This window comes from Fukomys damarensis, unplaced genomic scaffold, assembly GCF_012274545.1.
Source record: "Fukomys damarensis isolate Sample0158 unplaced genomic scaffold, DMR_v1.0_HiC HiC_scaffold_1, whole genome shotgun sequence".
Lineage (NCBI taxonomy): Eukaryota > Metazoa > Chordata > Mammalia > Rodentia > Bathyergidae > Fukomys > Fukomys damarensis.
The window spans coordinates 8,085,766-8,102,430 of record NW_022900913.1 but is presented as its reverse complement, the minus strand read 5'-3'; the positions used below and the strand labels follow the sequence as shown (position 1 = coordinate 8,102,430).

At 44.0% G+C, this 16,665-nt stretch overlaps 1 protein-coding gene across 1 annotated transcript in view; it reads left to right on the top strand.

The window, feature by feature from the left end:
* The window catches only part of LOC104847976 (catenin delta-2), a 475,688-nt gene extending 461,509 nt beyond the window's left edge, over positions 1–14,179 (top strand). The window contains exons 6-8 of the mRNA XM_033760074.1: positions 5,388–5,563; positions 9,466–9,611; positions 14,020–14,179. Coding sequence (XP_033615965.1) covers positions 5,388–5,563; positions 9,466–9,611; positions 14,020–14,179 — 482 coding nt within the window. The remainder of the gene's footprint in view (positions 1–5,387; positions 5,564–9,465; positions 9,612–14,019) is intronic.
* The last annotated feature ends 2,486 nt before the right edge of the window (positions 14,180–16,665 follow it).

Below are 16,665 nucleotides of genomic sequence, written 5' to 3'. Positions count from 1 at the left end.
CATTTGTTAACCAATTAAAGTCCCGAGGCGTCTAACCCATCCTCATTAACGTACCATGGTAGGGCAGCGGGCAGGGTTAATTTCCCCAGGCATCAGGGCAGACTACAGGGAGGAGCTGACATTTAAACAGCAGTTGAAGTTTGAGCATAAGTTTTGAGTTTGGCAGAGAGAGAAATTTCAGGGTGAGGGAGGAGGGAAAACTTTCTGTCAATGCCAAGAGATTTTAATTTTTATTTCTTGGCTCTGGTGCTAGGTGCTTATTTGTTTTCTATTTTTATAAGGACCAGCAGTCCGTCTTAATGAATGATGTGCTAGATGTCTGCTTTGCAAAATGCAGGCCCACAGAGTGTTGAAAGAAAATAATAGGTGATGTACAGGGCAGAACTATAATAAGATTTGCAGGACAAGCAAATCCCAACCAAGGTTCTATTATTATCAGAGCTTGTAGCTACGTAATTAAGTAAGTAGATGACAATAATAATAACTGACATTCATCTGGCGGTTTAGATTTTCCCACCATCACAGCCATTGTCTCATGAATGTGCTCGTATTTGGCGAATCTAAGAGTGCACAGGGGGGTAAGGTGAAGTGTGGTGAAAGACACTCACTCTCCAGATGGCCTGGAGCCCCTGACCCCAGGCCCACTAATGACTATGAGACCCTGAGTTCCCTCAGCAGCAGAAGAGAATGGCAGCCCCCTCCTCACTGTGAGGTTATCAAAGCCACTGCATCCTGAACAGTGTCAGCTGTTCAGGACAGTCCCTGGATGTGCATTAAGGACTCAGAATGAACAAGCAGGAGGCCATATGATGGCATATGCCTGTGATCCCAGCAGTCTGGGAGGCTGAGGCACGAGAACTGCAAGTTTGCATCCAGCTGGGCAACTTAAGGACTTAGCAAGACTCTGTCTCTGTAAAAATTAAAAGGGGAGGGAGTGTGGCTTAGTACAGAGGCTCTTGGTTCAACTCCCAGTATCACCAAAACTTGAAGAAAGAAGGAGGTGGAGGGAGAGAAAAAGAGAGGGAGGGAGAGGAAGAGAGGGAGAAGGAAGGAAGAAGGAAGGGAGAGAAAGAGAAAGAGGGGAAGGGAAAGGAAAGAAATAAAGGGATGGAGGGAAAGGAAGGAAAGAGAGGAGAGGAAGATTCACGGTTACCAACGTTACCATTATCATCATCACCCATGGCTACATAGACCTGAAGGACTAGGATCAAGATCCACTGACTTCTGGTCCTGGATTTTTTCCCCCCAACACATGCCCTGCCACTCCATTAATGGGACTCTGATTTAATTAACAGCTTGGGAAGGCCACGTTGGAGCCCTCTGGCCTTTCCTGTACTATTACATACTGTGTGGCTTAATTAACACTGTGTGCAGAGACAGATGTTCAGCTAAAGCAGGCATGAATTATCAGTTCAGGGTGAGGTTCCTTTAAATCTGCGCAGGCAGGACAAGTGCACATGGCCATGGGAACTCCACAGGACTGCGTTCACTGAGACAGAAGAGATTGTGTGGTGTCTGTGTTGATGCGTCCTATAAGTGGTTCAGAATTTCGTAATGAGCATCTGGTCTTTCAGTCCTGGAGAGCAAGCTTCCCCTGGCCCACACCTGAGATCTCTAAGCAGCGGTTCAAGTCTTGAGTATTTCTGCTGCAAACAAGGGGATCTCTCCTTAGGAAGTCTTTTTCAGACTTAAAGCGCTGGTGTTACATGGGCCTGACTTACGCAGTGCCTCGGGGTTGAGCAATAGTGACTACCCCTGGACTTGGAGATAGAAGGCAAAGATCTGTGTGTCTCACGCTCAGATTACCAGGTATGAGACACTAGCTGTTACTTTAACCGCTGTATTCCACTAGTTGCATTTTTAGGAATAATGCAAAAGATACAAGTACAATATTTTTTCACAAGGTGCTATGCAATCTCTGATCAGTTCATACATTTGAAAGCCAGTGAAGACACTGAACATTGGTATTTTCCTCCAAACCTGTTCTCCATATGTCCTCGTAGGATTAACAGAATCAATCATATAGTTTCTTCCGCGTTTTTCCCGTATGTCAAGTTAGGGCTAATGAGTTTTGATCTCACCAAGGACAGAAGACTGCTCTGAGCATTATCAGGCTCTAGAATTGTCTTTTCCTCCTCTCTCTGACCCAAAGGGGTGAAACCCTTTGAGAGTCTGAATCAAATTTGAAGTCTCTCCTGTGATAAGGAAAATCCAGAAAAGAAAAGGTCACTCTGTGACCATCCAGGACTTTACGCTCCACCACCTCTTCTAGTTCTCATTTTTTTTCACCTGAGTGGAATTTTAGGGCCCAGCCTCTTTCTCTTTCCCCAACGCGGCCCATCTTCCAGCTTGGGGGCTCCATATACTCAGGAAGGCAGCTTAATTCAACCTCTAATCTTGTGGTAAAGTCAAATGTTCTGAAGAAAGAGATACATATACATAATTTAAAGCCCCCATACTACAAATGCTTTTTTAAATCTTTGGCAGATTTGCATGTCCTACTTCAGTGCACAGTGATGTTAATAAAACTAATTGAGGGTTAGCTATATGCAAAATTTGGCTTCCATTATAAAGTAATTAAGAAATGCCCTAATTTTAACCTTTGGCAGATGTTCGTGTGTCTGTGGCCTCCGAAACTGAGCAGAGATAGTGTTGATTTGAAACCTAGTGAGCAGTGGAGGAAATGCATAGAGAGTTTTGGCTATTTTCCTGACTGTTTTGTCCTTGCCGGTGATGTCAGTGTTGTGATATGATGATTATTGCTCGTTGCGCCAGTTACCTTTGCCAGGCTGCATCTAGACTTCAGTCCTTGGGCTGAATGAGCAAAGTAATGAGACAGACGATCTCGGTTTGTTTTCACAGAGTATTGATCAAATGCATAACTGATTCCATAAAGGAGGAGCAGATGTGATTGTTCCACGATATTTTTCGGGAGCAAGTAAACCATCTTTTAATTGAAATTCTTTTGAAATGTGTCTTTACGTTGCCATCGAAAAGTCCTGCACAAACCATTTGTAGGTTTCTGCAGATGCTGTAGTTATGTGAGTCTTTGCAGCACACACCAAGCACTTAGCTTGCTAAGTACATACTAGAGAAAGTTCACTAGAACAAATTCGCACCACCTCTGTGAAAGGCAGAGGACTGGGCAAGTAAAGGAACACAACTGCGTTTCTTTTTACGTTCGGTTAAACTCTCAGAAAGCGAAGCTTGCGTTTGACTGCGTTCTCTCCACGTTTGCACAGCCAGTGCACTTCTGTGGCATCTGCTGTAACCGTCGTTGCCCTGTGAGGGAAGCATCGTCGTGGGGAGGTGTGGTTAGTGCAGGCCAGTGTGTCCGGTGGCCTGTCCTGCAGGAAAGAGCCAAGAGCTAAGTAAAGCTGCAGCGGGAACCCGCCGTCTCCAGGTGGGGTGGTGACCGCTGACCGGAAAGCGCCTTTGCTGTTCTGCTGTAGCTCAGTCTCCTGCATTAAGATGTGAGCGTCTGTGGGGACCAGATTTGTCGCTGCCCTCCCGTTGCCTTCCTCCTCTCCCGCGCCAGTGAGTCCCCGTGTGTCACCACCCTCAACAGAATCTCCTTCTGTGCCTTAAAGTCTTTTCCATATCTCAGTCTTCTCATTGCCCCAACCGTAGCGACCACCCCTGACCCCGCTCTGCCTGGCAGCTCCCACTGCAGCGGTGGGGCCAGTGTGCTCCTGGCATCCAGAGTGAAACTCCAAGGCCTCTCTCCACAGAGTCTTCGTATGTCTGGTGGTGGGGCCCGTGCAGCTAGCTGTCCATATAGATTAAATGATTTTTTCAGGCTATTGGAGATGTAACCATCTGGTATATACCGTTCTCTTGAGACTGTATGTTTTAAAAGGAAAGGAAAAAAATATTGCAGTTGTGCTTTTGCTGTACCTTTCATGATGAAGTTGGGGCTTGATGGAAACAATTTTATACCCTTGCTTGAATTTTTTCTATACCGTATTGCTTCCAAAACAGCAAGTCTTAAAGGCCGAGGATTTAGCTCAGTGGTTCCACCACCTGCCTTGCAATCGCAAGGTCCCAAGTTCAATCCCTTGTACAAAAAACAAAAACAAAAACAAAAAAAATAGCAAGTCTTACCTAGTTAAACATCATATAATTTGATATTCAGTGATAAAATGAAAAGGATCTTTGGGTTGTTTAGAATTACCAGCATAGCATGAGAGGGAAGGGAAGGTCTTGAATGGCAAAAAAAAATCACTCACCCTGAAGCTATTAAAAGGAGAACACACTCACTATTTTTATGCAAGAGTGATGCACATTGCATCAAATCTAGGGTGCCATTTAAAATATAGACTTGTTCTATTTGTAGAAAGAAAAAGAAAAAACTTGAAATTGTTTATACTGATGGAAATGACATTATCTAAAACAAAGAAGATACGAGATGGTTTAATGGCTGTACTACAGTCTGTGTGCATATTATCACCCATGAAAACAGAGGTGGCTCTCGCCATGGTACACAGAAACATAAACCTTACTTCGTTGGCTTTCCGTGTCCCTAATTCACCTTTCTTACCTCGGTCCCTGCGAACATACACAATGGGACCAGCAAGTAGAGTTCCAGCCCCCACCCGCTGTATGCCTTGTAGCCCCCAGTGTGAATATTAAACAGAAAATGTGCATGAAAATAAAATGGGCGAACTTGATAAGGATCCACCCATCTAAATGGAGCATGAGAAAGCAAAACACAATTTCGCATGTAAAGTATAATGAAATTATAAGCCCTCCCCTGCACCATCAGCCACATTAGCAGTGCTGATTTTAACTCTTCAAGTTCTTCTCTTTGTTCTACTGAGCCTTGCTGTGGCAAAGGTAACTACTCACCAGAGATTATGTGCAGTCAGGCTAAGTCTACATTGTACAAAGAATGACTGATATCTTGAACACTGTCTACCCTTCTGCCACTGAGGTCTCACGTCACTACTTATATGATAGAGTCTGTCCCTGATTCGGACGTTGTGAGCCTCATAGCATCCGATCATCCAGTGAGAGATATAATTACATTACCACAATTAACATGTGCCCCCAAGGTAGACTTTTACATTATTTCATGTTCCTGATAATGTCTGATCCAAAAATAACTACTTGATTAACTAATTTCTCTCCTAAGAAATGTCTCTATGTAGGTCAGGATGAGATCATTTTAAATATCTACTCCTTTGAGAACTTTGAAAGTGCCAAAAAAAAAATCTTATTTGAGAGCTACAGACAAATTATGTGGTCATTTCAGTTCTCAGAATTCAAAGCATAGATGGCTAGAATCATGTGCATGTGATAATTCTCGGCTACTCTCAATAAATAATACATGTCATTTCTGCTTCACTGAGACTGCCACTGACTGCTCTAAATGACTTTCAATGCAGGGCCCAGCCTGCTCTCCCAGAGTGCACTTCAGCTCAATTCCAAACCTGAAGGGTCTTTCCAGTATCCGGCCAGCTACCATAGCAACCAGACTTTGGCCCTGGGTGACACAACCCCCTCCCAGCTCCCACCCCGCAGCGGCGCTCAAGCCCGGGCTGCCGGCCAGAGCTTCAGCCAGGTAGGTGCCTTTGCCGTCTTCTGTCTGAGGGGCTCCAAGGGGGACAGGGACGGGTGAGCAAGGGACGCAGTGGTGCAGCCTGTCTGCCTGTAGGCACAGCTGAGACTTACAGGCGATCCCCTTGGAGCGGTGAAAGAAGGCAAGGAGCGCTGAAATGCGATTGTGGAGTAACACTGAATGCTAAACACCTTGTCCTCAGGAATATGTCAGCTGCTCATGCCATGCACACGGTGTATGTTTAGCGTGGGAATATGCTAGTGGGAACCTATTGCTGCTATATCTGTGTCTGCGTTTGATGTAAGTGTGACATTCCTTCTGAGTTTATGTGTGTACCTAAGAAAAGTACTAAGTATTGTGTTCTCCCCCAAAAAAGGTATTTATTCTTTGGGGTTAACCATATCAAGGAACACAGTATAAATGTGTCATGAAGGGTACAGAACTGTTCTGCAGATGACTGTGATTATTTAGAAATAGTTGCACTTTGTCAGCTTTGATTTTGAAATGTGTCCTGAATTGTTTTTTAAGCCATGCGGCTGTTCTTATAGTTTTACTGCATGCATTTATTATCTGCAGTTGAAATTAATTTTTGATAAAATGGAGCCAGTGCTAATCTAGAAGTCATTTCAAGAAAGATGTAAATGTCCCATATAGGTGCCTAATATTTTGGTTTTTATGGTTTGGGGGTACAAGATATAGTTAATTGAGTTAATATATTGGAGAATTCTCATGTTTAGTCCAATTTAAACTTCTTTTTGGTGGCATGAGGCATTTTTGAGTCACTGTGCTTTTGTTCCTGACAACATACAAGCCGCTCTTTTGGGCTGATGAGCTTAGTTGCATTTCTGATGCTTTTTATGGGCATTGTCTTTGCCAGTAACCTTCACCAACCCCACTTCCCATACGGGCTCCTATGACCGCCCCCGCATCCATACCCAGCACTGCTTTCTTGCTGTTTACCTGTCTTACAATGAAACCACAAGCTGCTGGGGGATGGAACCTTTCTGCCTCTGCGTCTATGGCACCTAGCAGAATTCTTGGCCCTGAGACATGTCTGCCAAGAGTTGAGAGACAGGGAAAGTCCCAGTGTCCCGGGGCAGCCACCACACCACAGTCATATGTGCAACGGGAACACTATTGAAAGTTAAGTTAAAATTTTTTTCATTGCATTTCAATGATTTAATCACCATCTTGGCAATATTTTCAGGAAAGGTGAGTGACTGCCTTATTCAAACCACACCCTTGTCCACAAGTTGCTTTGTAACTTTTTATTTTGTGGTGCTGAGCTAGAGGAAAACCGCATCCCACTGAGGGACAGAGGGCCTGTCCCTTCACCTCATATCAAAATTCTGCCTTAGGGTTTAATAGGAAAGTCTCATTAAGATGGGGAAAAAATATCACAGGTATCATCAGAATTACAGTTTCAAGGTACATGCTGAGAGCTATAACTAGAGTTTGAGGTGAGGTTTGTCAGAAGACTCGCCAAGCACGTGTAGGATGAGCAGATTGGAATGCTCACACCTGGAGTGGAAACGTGGTTCTGCTGCACTCACTAGAAGAACTGAGAACATTGCGGTATGTGTGAACTCCTGTTTGTGTAGTTCGGCAGTGGTTATTGGCACCCCAGTTGTCTTCAGCTGTGTGCTGCACTCTGCAAAGCGTGTCTTACTGAGCATCCTGCTGGGCCTATGACTTCAAAGTGATGCCAGGGAAATGTTAAAGCAGTGAACCAGCATTTTGTCTGTTATGCCCTCGGAAGAAGGGAGTCCACATCCCACTGTAATAATGTCTCCACTGCCCTGATCTTGGAGTGGTTTTTCAAAGCCCATGATACATTCGTTTCAGTACTCTCAATGATGTTAAGAGTTTCCTTGGAAGGCAGGTTAACTTTTAGAATATCCTGTAGTTATAAAGTGCTGTAACAGTTAAAAAAGTTCAGGTTATGACTAACAGATGCCAAGCCAATTGAAGAAGGCCAATTATCAAGCCACACAGAAACATTTTTGTTCTTGCTGCTTACAAAATATGTTATGTCAAGTAAAGCCAGTGGTTTTCTATCGGGCTCACAAATCATCTCTGAACATAATTTCAAAGAAGTGTCATGAATGGTCAAGATTTTAATTTCAATTTCTGATAAGCTCTAGTTTATCAAAAACATTGTTTATTGAATGGCATTGCCAGGTTCTATAAAAAGCACTAGTGATACACACATAACCTGCATTGTCCCCTCATATCAGTCCCAGAACAAAACTGCAAGTCCCAAAAAATTGCCTAAAAATATTACTTCTCTGATGATGCCTTTCACTAAAACTCTTAAAATTGGGTCGGGATTTAGCTCAGTGGTTTAGATGCCTGCCTTGCAAATGCAAGGTCCTGAGTTCGATCCCTGGTACCAAAACAAACAAAAACCCTTAAAATTCATTCTCCTCAGGCTCTACTATGAGTTCCTGAAGCTGGGTTGAAGGAGAGAAAGTGTGCAACCCTTCCTGCTAGACCCGCAGATGCTCCCACGTAAAGACATGAACCCGTTCGGTTATTCTTTCCCCTCCTCTGTCTGTCCTTCTGTCTGTCTGAGTGGCAGCTCCCTATGCCAGCCTCTAAATGGGCTGTGTAGATTATTAGAATGCTGGCTCTTCTCAGGATCCCCCATCAAAATGCAGTTGCTCTTCCAGTCATGTTTCTGTAACTCTGAGTTCTTCTTTGATGCAGTCAGGATATTTATTGTATGGCCGTGAATGCTATGAAGCTGTGTGCTTGGGATGAAATAGGAAAGAAAATGCACAGGATTTCCCTCTTTAAGACAGCAAGCACAGAAACCCAGAAAATCAGCACGGTGAATAATTGCATTGCATAGTATAGTTGAAGATGGTAGATTCTCTGGGAAAGAAACAGACAAAGAATAGGATAAGCAGGATTCAAAGGGCAAGATGAGGCACACATGATTTGGGGCCTCATGAAGGAGACTTTGGGACAAAGACGTGATAAACAAGGAGCTACAAGACTAGATACCGGCAAGTGCATTGGCTCCCATAGAGGGCACCTTGGCTGGTTGACAGAACAGCAAGGGGGCCAGGATGGCAAGGGCATGGTACCGGAGTCTGCAAGGTGTCGGGAGACCAAGTTGGTCATTGTGGGGAGATCTTTTCTTTAACTCAAAATGAAGCAAGGAGCCCACGGAGAATTTTGAAGAAAGGAGCAACGTGACCTGCCTCATGCACTAAAAGCGCCATTCTTTCACTTCACATACCATGTCCTGTAGTTAACTGCATACAGGTTTGTTTCACCCCATTAATGCAATGGGATGGAAGAGCCATAACCATGCAGAATTCAGCTCTGCATCCCAGTAACTGGCCCAGGGTTGACCAAATGTTCCTCAGGTTCCTCTAGTGCCAGCCAGATTATTGATAATTATTCTGCACAGGTTCTGAGTGGGATAGAGGACACATAAGCTAGCTTTCCCCCAGATTTTGTCCACTTGTACCTAAAGAGTCTGGGAAATACTGGATATATGAGTTCACTCATGGGGAAGCCCCTGCACAAAGGTGGGTTTCACTGCACATCTGAACAGGAAGCAGTCTCACCAAGCAGTTTGTCCCTCAAAAGTGTATGAGAAATATCCAAGTACACATCTGTAGATGAAACGCTGGCAAGGTGGTAAGGAAGCATAAGATTTTGATACCATCGGCATGTTCTCTGGAAGACCAGAACTGTGTGCATAATTGTATTCTTAGAAAAACATCCTGCAAGCTCTGGGAAGTGAAAATTGTACGAATGTTCTGCGAAATAAACTTCTGCACCACTGGGTATTCTAGAAAAGCAGGAAGATTTTTTGAGAAAAAAAATTGCCGTTTCTTTTTTATCTTGACTGTCTATTGAATGTTGTGCTGAATTTTGTGTCTTAAAAGTCTTCATTTAGGCCATGTCACAGGTATAAATACAACATCAGCTCACTTCTGCCAGAGGCCGGTGTGTTCGTTGTTGGAATGTTAGAACCTTCTGTGCGGTCCCACTGGGCAAATGCGAAGGGCGAGGGAGAGGAGACTGTGCGAAGGTAGTGAGGTGCACTGCAGCGTCCCATATGGTGCAGGGGAGAGAGCTCCCCGTGATCACCCTCCAGTGAGTTCCCATGACGGTAGACTGGAAAGGGAGACAGAGACAACCACCCTAACGGCGCTTTAGTTAATATTTTCGAGAGAAAAATCACTGTAAATTTGGAAAACAAAATTGCACAGATATATTCCCTATAGAAGGCATGTATTATGTAGCATTTAGAGCAGAAATCCTGATCTGTTACATATTTTTCATGGCATATTTGTGGGCGACTGGCAAAATATTTGTTTTTAGGAGCTTTACGATGATTGTCTATAGCTAATTCCTATGCTTCACTTATCTTTAAAACTTACTCTTCTACTTTCTCTTTCCAGTGTATTTAGTTTAAACAACTGAAATGTTTCTCATTGCGAAGAGGGTGTGTCCGTGCTTTCCTATAATGTTTCCTGTTCTGAGCAAATATTTTGATTATTAAAGTTATACTAAGTGAGCCTTTGGATGAAATAAAAATTTTTGTAGTTCTTTGCCAGTGCTCACATAGGTTTTAAGAAAGACACAGCATCAAGAAACCTCTCTTTATGGATTCCTTAAAATGAATTTGTATAACATCCTTTTTGTCACTCATTTAACTTTTTTCTCTATTTTTTTCCACTGGGAGATCATGGAAGGGCCCATATGAAACAACTTTCAGAGTATTTATTGGTGATGCCCCTTATCAGTTTTTTACTAAAGGGACATTAAAAGGAAAAATAGATTTCTAAAAATGCAAATATCTATACCATCACATCTGTACTAGTGATATAGACAACTGGGGAAGTGATTATAGTGCTGCCCCCTCATACTGGCAGGGACAATATGAGGAGACTATGATTTGCAAAGTTCTCTCCACTCAGACCCCCTCCTACTCCTTCCTTTGCCTTGGGCAAACAGGGAGAAGTGAATATGGTCTCCATCTTTATCCCTGAGGTAGTTCCTTATTGCCTTTCTAATTGAGATTTTTCTCCTTTGAGGAAAAGAAATCCCTCCCAGTGCCTCGTTCAGTTACTGAACTGTGCTGGTCCTGGGTACCACTTTTCATTGGGCTGGACTCCCAGCCCTCCTTTCCTCACTGCCCAGGACAATCTCAAGCAGTACTGAATGACTTCAGGGAAGAAGGGGAACTTTGCATATAAACCGTCTCTTTTCAGTGAGACAAGTGACTAATGGCTTTATTTGACTAGTTCTGAAATCAAACCTTACTCACAGTACCGTTTCTACCTTTTTAATCAATAAGTGAAGTTCCTTTTGAAGCAACCACAAAAAGAAGTTAATCAAAACCTTGTGAGCCTTGGTAGTTGTGCAAAGGTACTGCATCCCAGGGTGTAAGTTCAGGGAATGCAATTTATTTGAGATGTAGATTTAGTTTAATTGCATTACATAACTATAGGAACATTTTGCATCTTACCTGAATAAGATTCTTTGCATTTTGGAGTTGGTGATTACTTCTGGTGGCGTCTCAGTCGCGAGGATAAGTGGTTTTGTCCATGTTGTTGTGCAGTCATGATGCTCTAGACAAATTTAATTTACAAAAGCACAGTGGTTCCTCAGCGATTCAGCACAGAGTCCCATTACTAGGCTGTTCTCAGTCAGAAACCAACATCTCCCAAGACATCTTCGTAATGTCCTTCGAGTACTCACAGTCTGTTCTGGCCTCCGGAACCCTTGGCAGAGTACATTTCCTCCACTCTCTCACCTCCCTCCCCACTTTGTCACCACTTCACCCTCTCTGTGTTGAGACGGCCCCCCGAAATGTCAGTGGCACCCCTCCCGCACTCAGCCCAGGGCCCGAGCCTGCATGCTCTGCCTGCCTTTGGAGTGTGCCCTGGAGCTTTTCCTCTCGTGCCCTCTGCCCAACAGGAGCACTTCAGCCCCACAGTGACCTCATTCCCCACTGGCCAGTGCTCCCTGCAGTGGGGACACCATTAGTGAGAGGGTTGCCAGTCTCCTGCAGCCACAGGAAAACGGGAAGGGATGAATACAGTAAATGGAAGGGCAGAATGCTGATCACAAGCCATTAAGCAAGCCTCTGGGAAGCCACCAACCAGGGACACCAGCTCTCCTTTCTGATATCGTGGGCCTGGCTGCAGAGCATTCCGGGAGAGGATCTCTCCTGTCATGGAGCTGGGGCCGTGCCGACCACTTCAGGAAACTTGGAAGATCTAACTGTTTCTACAAGGGCTGCCTGTAAAGCGAGTCTGCTTTAGACACTGTGGCTTTTCTCGGTGACACAGCTTACATGTGATTGGAAGTCAAGATTCCTTAGAGATTACTGGCTGTCAGATCTCTTAATAACTGGCTGCAGGTGTTGGGGTTTTTTTTCCTCATTTCCTTCTTTTGCTTTGTTTTGTTTTCATCATTGCCAGCAGCCATCAGATCTCCAAAGAATGAAGATTAAATAAGTTTCTAGGTTTCAAAAATTTTCCCCTTATGACCTCTCTGCCGTCTCTCTTCTCTTTGTGTAAGAGCCGTGTGCAGATCAGGAAGCAGCTGTGTTTAGTATTGAGACCAAAGCCATTCTCCATTGCAAGAGCTCCATATTTTCAGGGCTTCAGCTCATTCTTCCCCAAAAAACGACAGCGTCGTGTTTGTGAGCTGGAGAGTAGGCTGTACACATCATGGAGCTCCAGAACAAAGTCAGAGCAAAATGCTCCATGGAAGAGAACTGTGGAGAGCTCTTGGGAGCACCCCTCTTACTGCACCTCAGATCCAGCCAGCACTTGTCAGTGGCTTTTTGAGTTGTGAGTATGTGTACGCTTAAGCACTCTTAGTTAAGGGCTATTGGGAATAATATATGCATGCATTGCCTGACTTCCCATTTCAGTTTTCTACTACACCTTGAAAATACATCCTGCCCTTAAACAATCCCAGGGCAATTACACCAGCGTCCTCAATGTACCACTAAATATTCTATGCACACAAATAGGTACACACAGAATACAAAAGTGACAACTGTATTAGATCCGAACTCTCACCTCACCTGAGCTTGTATCGTATTTGACTTTTAAGAGATTCGATGAATTCATATTTCATATTTTTCTTGGTGAATTTCCCACTGTGCCAAGCAGGACTATGTTGAAAACAGAGCTATGTGGAAAGTGCTCAAACGTGGTCTGTGGATAAGCACTTAGAGCATCTGCACAAGGGGGTTGCTTGTCTCTGAGTGTTTTGCTTCCTTGTCCGTTTCAGAGATGGATCTCTGTTTCAAAGGCGTGGGAAAGATGGCGTAGTCTCTCTGGGCTGAGACTGAAGGCACCCACAGGCAGTGTCCCTGCAGTAGCCCTGACTGTGTGACCAAGAGTAGCACTGGTGCCCAGTGTGCTCCAAGTAGTTCTACAAATGTTCATATCATTATTTTTAAAGGAGCCCTGATACATAATGAATTCATTTTAATTCTCATTTTATATATGCACACACATTCCCAAACTCCCTAGGGCAAGAATGTACAGTATTCTTTAAATGAGTGACAGTCTGAAATTTACCTTTAAAATTAGATGTATGATTATATTGTATCAGTACAGTTTTAAGGTAGAATTAAGACTTCATGAAAGTAAGTAGATGAAATTCTACATGTGGATATTTGTTCATGTTATTTCTCATCCAGCAATAGGTAATAATAAACTGTTCTGTGAATTGTGCAGCAGACTCAAAGGTACATAATAACAAGAAACAGAAATGCACAAGTGGAAATTTCTCCCAAAAAATTACTGTTTTTGTCCAAATGATGTGACAAAACACATTTCAAAGACCGTATTTCACACTGATTCCTGTAGAAGCCATTGGCATATGGGTTAGGCACTGGTACATTCTTCACTGTAAACGCCAGCCAGGAGTACACAGCTGGACAGTCCAATAAGATGGCCACTAGCCACAAGTGGCTCGGTGACTTTAAGTTCATCAAAACTAAGTGGGCGCTGAAATGTAGTTACTCGGTTGACTAGCTGCACACATGTCAATGAGTACTCAGTAGGCCTGTTTGTCCAGAGGTGGCCATGCTGGAACGAGGATCTAAGAACAGGTCCTGTGAAGTGGTAAATCTATGGGCTCTGCTGTCCTGTGCCTAACCAGTGTGTCTGCACCGCAGGCCAGCTCTTTCATATATAGTAACTTTTTAGACAAATGGATTCAGGAGGTATTTTTAGAGTTGCATTTTAACACAGAGTGAATAATCCCCCTTATAGTACTAAAGAGTATGTAAGTTTTCATTGCTTTTTTTTTTTTTGCTCTTTGTCCATGGTAAAAACAAAAAACACTGGCAAAATATTACCAAGATCTTTCAATTAATCTCACAGTACTGGAAAGATTTTTGGATTGGTCACCATCACTTGTCAAAATATCTGAAGTTAGTGTGATGCTTCTCAAAACTTCTACAGCTTTGAAGACCACTGGAGGAAGCCAGAGGCTCACCCAGTGGAGGTGCCGCTGCATGACCAGAAGTCCCAGTGGACTGAAAGAGAAAGCACATGCAAAGGTTATCCAAGACTTTCCTCAGACATAGGTCATTCCTATATTTCATATCAGAAGGAGTACTGATTTACTATGGTTCTTACTTTAGAGTGGTTCACTACTAAGTTATTAACTAAGTCAGTCATTTAAATTAGCATTTATTTGATAGAAATATTTTATTTGGTAATGGCATCATTAATGCATTATAAAGTGATTATTAATGCTATATGCCCAAGCCACTGTAAGAAGTTGACTTTGTTGTAATCAGGGAGCACCCCTTGGTTCTTTCCTTCTTTCCAGAAATGTCTGTTGGTGCTTTCCATAGCTTGCCTGCTGGGTTCTGCAAGGCTAATGTTTTTTTTTTGGGTTTTTTTTGGTTTTTTTTTTTTTTTTTGGTACTAGGGATCGAACTCAGGCCCTTGTGCTTGTGAGGCAGGCACTGGAACCACTGAGCTAAATCCCCGGCCCTTGCACAGCTAAATGTTGCCAAGGCCACAGTCCTTAGGGAGTACTAGTAGAGTTAATAAACAGAAAGGTCTTTAGTTTAGCGCAGTACTTGGACCACTAGCATCTGTCCCATGCGAGCCTGTCAGAAACAAACCCCCAGCCCACTTGACACCTCCTGAACCAGTCTCTTCTACCAGTGGCTCAAAAACTTTGGGGAACACCAAGGTCACCTGGAAAGCTTTTTGAAACCCACATCCGGGCCCTTCCCCAAGAGGTTCTGTTTAGGTTAAGGTAGGGTGAACCTGCTGCTGGGGCTCAGGTAACTTTCTGAAAACCACTGCTCTAGAGACAACTGTTTCTCTCATGTTCTTGTCTTACTTGGTTGTACATTGCGATTACCTGGTGAGGGTCCAGAAAGCCTCCTGCTTGGGTCCTGTCTTCAGAGATTCAGAACTAAATGGCTGAGCTATGTAATGTGTTGAGGATAGATAGATAGATAGGAAATATAAAGATACAGAGATAGTTATGGGTATCTATAGATTGATGGAGATATAGGTAAGCTAACCAAATTTGAGAAACCCAGATTTCTGTTTTGTGCTGACAACTTGTGTTGGAGAGGAACTCTGAGCTTTTCTAGATGGTGCTGGACCACTTCCCTGAGGCTTATGGGGAGCACACAGGTTCTGCCCAGCTGTTCACATCCTCTGAGCATGAAAGCCCTCATCGCCAACGCCTTTGAGTCGGTTTTATTAACCACTCTTTCCTTCATTCCCCAATAAAAATTCCTGTAGTTTCAGCTGTTCTAATCGCTGGAGACATTTCAAGGGACAAAATCGTGGTGATGGCATTCTGTTTTCACTCCTACCGCTAAGCTCAGAGTAATTGCGGTGTGGATTAAAACATCCAACCCATGTATTAAAATGTATTAAATGTACACATCCTATATACCTATAACATAAACAAGTTAGCACACACCCTGCACAGTGTAAGTCTTTCAACAAATGTCCTGTGTCCTTCTCACCGCACACTGCTGGTAGAGGATTTTGCTCTTGCTCATTGAAAGCCTCAGGTCTTCCCTTGGTTCTGATGTCCCAGTGAAAATCTGGAGTGCTGTGTATGTGACAAGTGCCAGCCTCCCCTTTGGAGGTGCCTCGCCCAGACAGGGGACAGGGATAACTGAAACCTTTAGTGGGGGGCCTCCCCCACCCCCCTCGCCTCTCCTCTTCCCACCAGACAGGCACCCCTTATTTCAACACCTTCCTCCCCAGCTTTCCTCTCATTCTGTGTAGGGTCCTGGCCACTTTTCACACCAGCAGGCTCTCAAAAACCTTTCTCCTCCCACAGGGGAAAGCCGGGAAGATCCCAGACCTCCTGCCCAGCAGTGGTTGACAATACAGTGTTTTCATTCGCATGCAAATTTGTCTCTGGACAAGATTCAAAGAAAGTGCTTTCCCCTCCAACTGTCTTTCCATCTCCACCCTGGCCCTTGTTGTCTTTTGTGTTCTTGTAAATAAATGAGAGGCGACTGGCTTTCATTTGAAGACACAGCTGCAGGGGGCTCTCGAAAGCAAGCTAGAGAGGGGAGGAGAGATGCTGAAAGATTCCGAGCTCGGTGTTAAAATCTAGAAAAGGAGGCTTTGGGGAGCTTTTCATTTAAGATCTCTCTGACTCCTCTAGAATTAAGCCCTGAAAAAACAAGCCTAGTCCGTCTGCCTTAGTTTTTGGTGTTGTTTTCTTTTTCTCCCTCTCTCTTAACTTTTCTCCTCTCAAAAGAATCTACAGTAGACTAGCGGTAGAATAAACTCTATGTTTATTCCTGATGTCCTCCAGATAAGTATGCACCTTGGCCAGTTTTGGAGATTGCAAGTGTATCCACCGAATGATGGGGGTGGATATTTAATGCCTGAAATTTTCGTGGAAACAGACAGGGTTGGGGTGCACTGAGGGAGATCACGGTTGCCCTCCGAGTGGCTTTTTGAAGTCTTTCCGGGTGTAGTGAATGCAGTGCGTCTGCCGGTGCAGGAGCTCCCCAGATCTGGGAGCGAACCTGTTTCCCCCGTGGAACGTGACTTGCGTCGTGTCCTCAGCCTGGTTCCCCAGTCTAGTTTCTCTGCGGGCCGAGGCAA